This window comes from Triticum aestivum, chromosome 3D (genome assembly GCF_018294505.1).
Source record: "Triticum aestivum cultivar Chinese Spring chromosome 3D, IWGSC CS RefSeq v2.1, whole genome shotgun sequence".
In the NCBI taxonomy this organism is placed as follows: Eukaryota; Viridiplantae; Streptophyta; class Magnoliopsida; order Poales; family Poaceae; genus Triticum; species Triticum aestivum.
Window position 1 is genome coordinate 84,676,026 of NC_057802.1, and position 3,732 is coordinate 84,679,757.

The 3,732-nt window shown below is 44.0% G+C and overlaps 1 protein-coding gene across 1 annotated transcript; it reads right to left on the bottom strand.

The window, feature by feature from the left end:
- Positions 1-217: 217 nt before the first annotated feature.
- LOC123074203 (UDP-glycosyltransferase 73C5-like) lies at positions 218-1,132 on the bottom strand. The gene is made up of 3 exons (XM_044497101.1): positions 1,098-1,132; positions 902-1,054; positions 218-563 (listed from the first exon to the last, which is right to left on the bottom strand). Exons 1-3 carry the CDS (start codon positions 1,130-1,132, stop codon positions 218-220), a joined length of 534 nt encoding a protein of 177 aa, XP_044353036.1.
- Positions 1,133-3,732: the final 2,600 nt, after the last annotated feature.

Genomic DNA, 3,732 nt, shown 5'->3' on the forward strand with positions numbered 1-3,732 from the left:
ACCTCTGTCTTTGACGCACTCCTCGAATCCATCCGCGAGTCATTCCTCGACTTCTGGAAGCTTAGCTCCTGCTTTAATCACCCAAATAAACAGTTTCAGCGAGGCTTCAAGTCCCAGTCCCAGCTCAACAAACTGTTTAGGTGTAGTGCAAGCAAGGCTGCCAAAGCTGACAAAGACCACTGAGCCTGGCTTCATTGAATCAAGGCATTGCAAGCAATTAATGTGCCTCATCCGTTGATGTCTTGATTCCTCTTGCGGCCACTGTGTTGTTGTTTCGGTGGCAGAGACACATTGGCCCACTTGTCCGGGCCTTCTTTCCTGTCATCTGCTCAAACGATTCGATGTACAATGCCTCAAGCTCCTGAAAGCTTTTAATGACCTCACCATCGCATCTCAGCACCTCTTCAAGGATCATTCCATGGATTTGGTCCGCACCCGGAATGGAAAGGCCTCCAGGGGATTTAGTCTTCGTCAACTCTAGTGATGTAGGGAACCCCGTGATCGTGATGAGCTCATTTTCATCTTTGACATGATCAAATACATTGGTCTGAAAAGTGATGTGCCTGCAATATGGTTTTAGTTGTTTAAAACACATAGAGGTGCATACTTCTTCGACAAACATCAACCAACCGCAAGTTTGCAACATGCCTAAAAATTGCCCATGAAAACATTTGTCATGTGTAATTCCTTATGCAGTGCAAATTACATCTTTTGTTACATAGAGTAGTACTAGTAGCTTTTTTCCTTTCGAATGTAGCCTTTTATATGTTCACTTTCTTTTCTCTCTGGAAGCATTTTACACTAATTTCCCCTTACAGTTGAAGCAAAGCACTTAACTATGGCAGCAAACATACGTACAATACAAAATTAACGACTAAAAATTTGCCTCTCATGGTTGTACCTGACCAGGGACGAGAAGCCACAAAATCCAATAAAGGCGAGCCTCGGGATGCTGAGCTCCCTTGCGATGTCACCCGACCATCGCCACTGCGGGCGGGGGTCATGGCCAGCATTGGCTGTGGCAGCGGAAGTGGCACCTTGAATATACCACAATCTGTTGGAAGCAATGCAATGGCAACTGTAGTGTACTATAGCACCCGATGACAGCCGCACATGCTGACACGTCGGTCATGATCTGGTGGATGAAGCTTCTTCGGTTCTGAACCGTGGGAAAGGCGGTGTCCGAGCGGTCGGATTGAGAAATGGATGGCTCAGATCAACCCCCGTGACTGCCTGCCACACTCGATGTTCATAGCGAGTTGAATTTTGCCAGTGATGCAGCTTGGCTTGCCTGGATTATTCCCATATGGAAGATTCAATGTAACTGTGACAGCCGTAGAACTTTCTTGGACGGCATGTTCGAGCCAAAGATTAACCCTAGTTGCTTCGTGCCGCATTCGGTATCCTGACTTTTGGCTGCTCGAGATGCTGATCTTGCAACATATGGTTCTACTCTACTTGCTTGTCAATCCATAGCCAATTGAGTGATTGTGCCAATGATGTGCGTGTCTTGCCTGAATCATTATTTGTGCATGAAGATTCAACGGAATTCTCGTGTCCATCTCTGGACGCATGTACGATTCAAAGATCACTTGATATGGTCAAGCTTCTGCAGGTAAAATGTTGGCATCAATCAATCTAGGGAAGAGAAGTCCATTTCTGGAGCGACTTTCTCCATTATTGGAATCTTAGAGCAACGGATCAACTCTGCCCTGTAGACTAGTCTCCTTCAGTGCTCATTGTTTTCCTCACGTTGGAAAAAACTGATGTTGTTTAGGCTTTAAGAGAAAGCCTTTTTTGCTTTCTTTTTGTACATGTTGTTCTACGGTTTCGAGGTAAAAACAAACAGTTTGTCTAATTCATCTTTAGATGTTTTTCAAGGATGTCACATCTAACCTCCCACAAACAAGGCAGCAACAAGAAAAAAAATTGGAACAAAAAAATAGACCACAAACATAATGGAGACAGGTGAGATGTGACATAACTACGTCATATCTAGACTTGTACAGAAAACAAAAGCGAAAAAGGCTAAAAAAAACAAACAAACAACAAGAAAGTCCAGCAGGGAGGATTACAAAATACATGACATCATACTTAGATGTGAGATATTATCTCACATCTAGATGTAACATAGACGGATTTCAAAATTCAGATTGACTAATTCACATCTAGTTGTTTTTTAGCTATGTTACATCTAAGTTGTCCACCATAGGATTAGAGGCTGCAAGATTCGTGCAAATCTGTTTCTTTTTTTTTTGTCGTTGTTGTGTCTCGCGCGCGTGCTAGTGTGCCTTTGCATCTCGTTCGCGCTGTGCCCGTTGACTCTGTGTCAGCGCTCGGTGGTGTGGGTCATGTGGGCTATGGGCTACGATTCCCCTTTTCATTTCAAGCCACTGCACTTTAGAATCGGAGTTTTTTTTTTTGCTCGTGAATTGGAGTTTGTTCTCGCGAGGAAAAATATACTTTTCTCGATTAGATGTTTTTTCCTTCTTTACTAATATGTTTTAAATTCATGGACTTTATTTAATGGGATTTGCTAATTCTCATCGACATGACATCTGGCAATGTCTTATATAAGTTTCTGATCGTTCGATCTGTTTGTCTTAAATGTTGTACAAATCTTGATTGTGGGTTGTTTTGTCCTGCGCGTCTGCCCTTTCGTGCATGCATCTTTCCTTGGGCAATTTTCGCTGCGTGATTAGCCGTTTAAATTTGTTTATTCTTATTTTGGCCTGCGTTGTATAAATTGGAGAGCCGAACAGTTGGGGGGCTGTTTGCTTATTTGTTTTTCATGTTCTAGTGAAGGATGTTATTTATTTATATTTTCTATTTTCCATTTATTTCATTTCTTTTTATTTTTCATTTGACTTTCCCTTTTTTTTCTTTTACTTGTCTTTCCTAAATTCAAGAACCTTTTTTCATTCTGCCATCTGTTCACTTTAAATGTCATCAAAAAATTGATCTTGTCGTTTTTTCGAGCGAGACCCGTGCGTTTGGTATCTACTTGTCAGCCCATTCGCCCGTGCGTCTTTTGTTGTCCCTCGTGAAGCATTGAGGCCCGATAGGACTTTCCTTAGTGAGCCGCTTTAATATCTAAGTCTAGGGCTGTCGGATTTTATTTTCCGTTTAAGATTCATGCAGCTTTTTTCTTTTGAGAAGAAAGATCCACGCAGCTTGTTCGGCTCGCTCGCAGTCGCTGGCGTCGCGCGCGGCAGCCCGTGTCCTGTGTAGGTCCCGCCTGCCTGTTGTGGGCTTTTTTGTTTTACTAGGAAAATTGCTCGTGCGTTGCATCAGGTGATACCATGGTAAAATGTTGTCAGTTCTCAAAAAATAATGTTGTCAAAGCAGTGAAAAGGAAAAAGACAGGAACTATATGTGTTTTACTTCCTTAGTGTGTTCGGGTTCATGCCCTACATCGCGTACATCCACGTGCAACGTGTGTCTCATTGCCTAATATCGGATCCGCCTCAACCCCACCAGGAAGTCCGGCTGTCCACCATCACCATGAAGGCCCAACACGGTGGCAAGGTGCAGCAGCCTCGGTGAGGGCGTGGCGTACAGGATGCCAAATGCATTTGAGAAGGTCAAGCCACCGACCAGGCGCCGATATCGCCCTCAGCCTCATACTTCTCCTCCACCCAGCGATTGGCCTAGGGACCACTCGAGCACGCATCGGAGTGAAGCGGGCATCCCAATTCTGCCTAGGAGGGTATGTTTGCCCACATTGGTGTG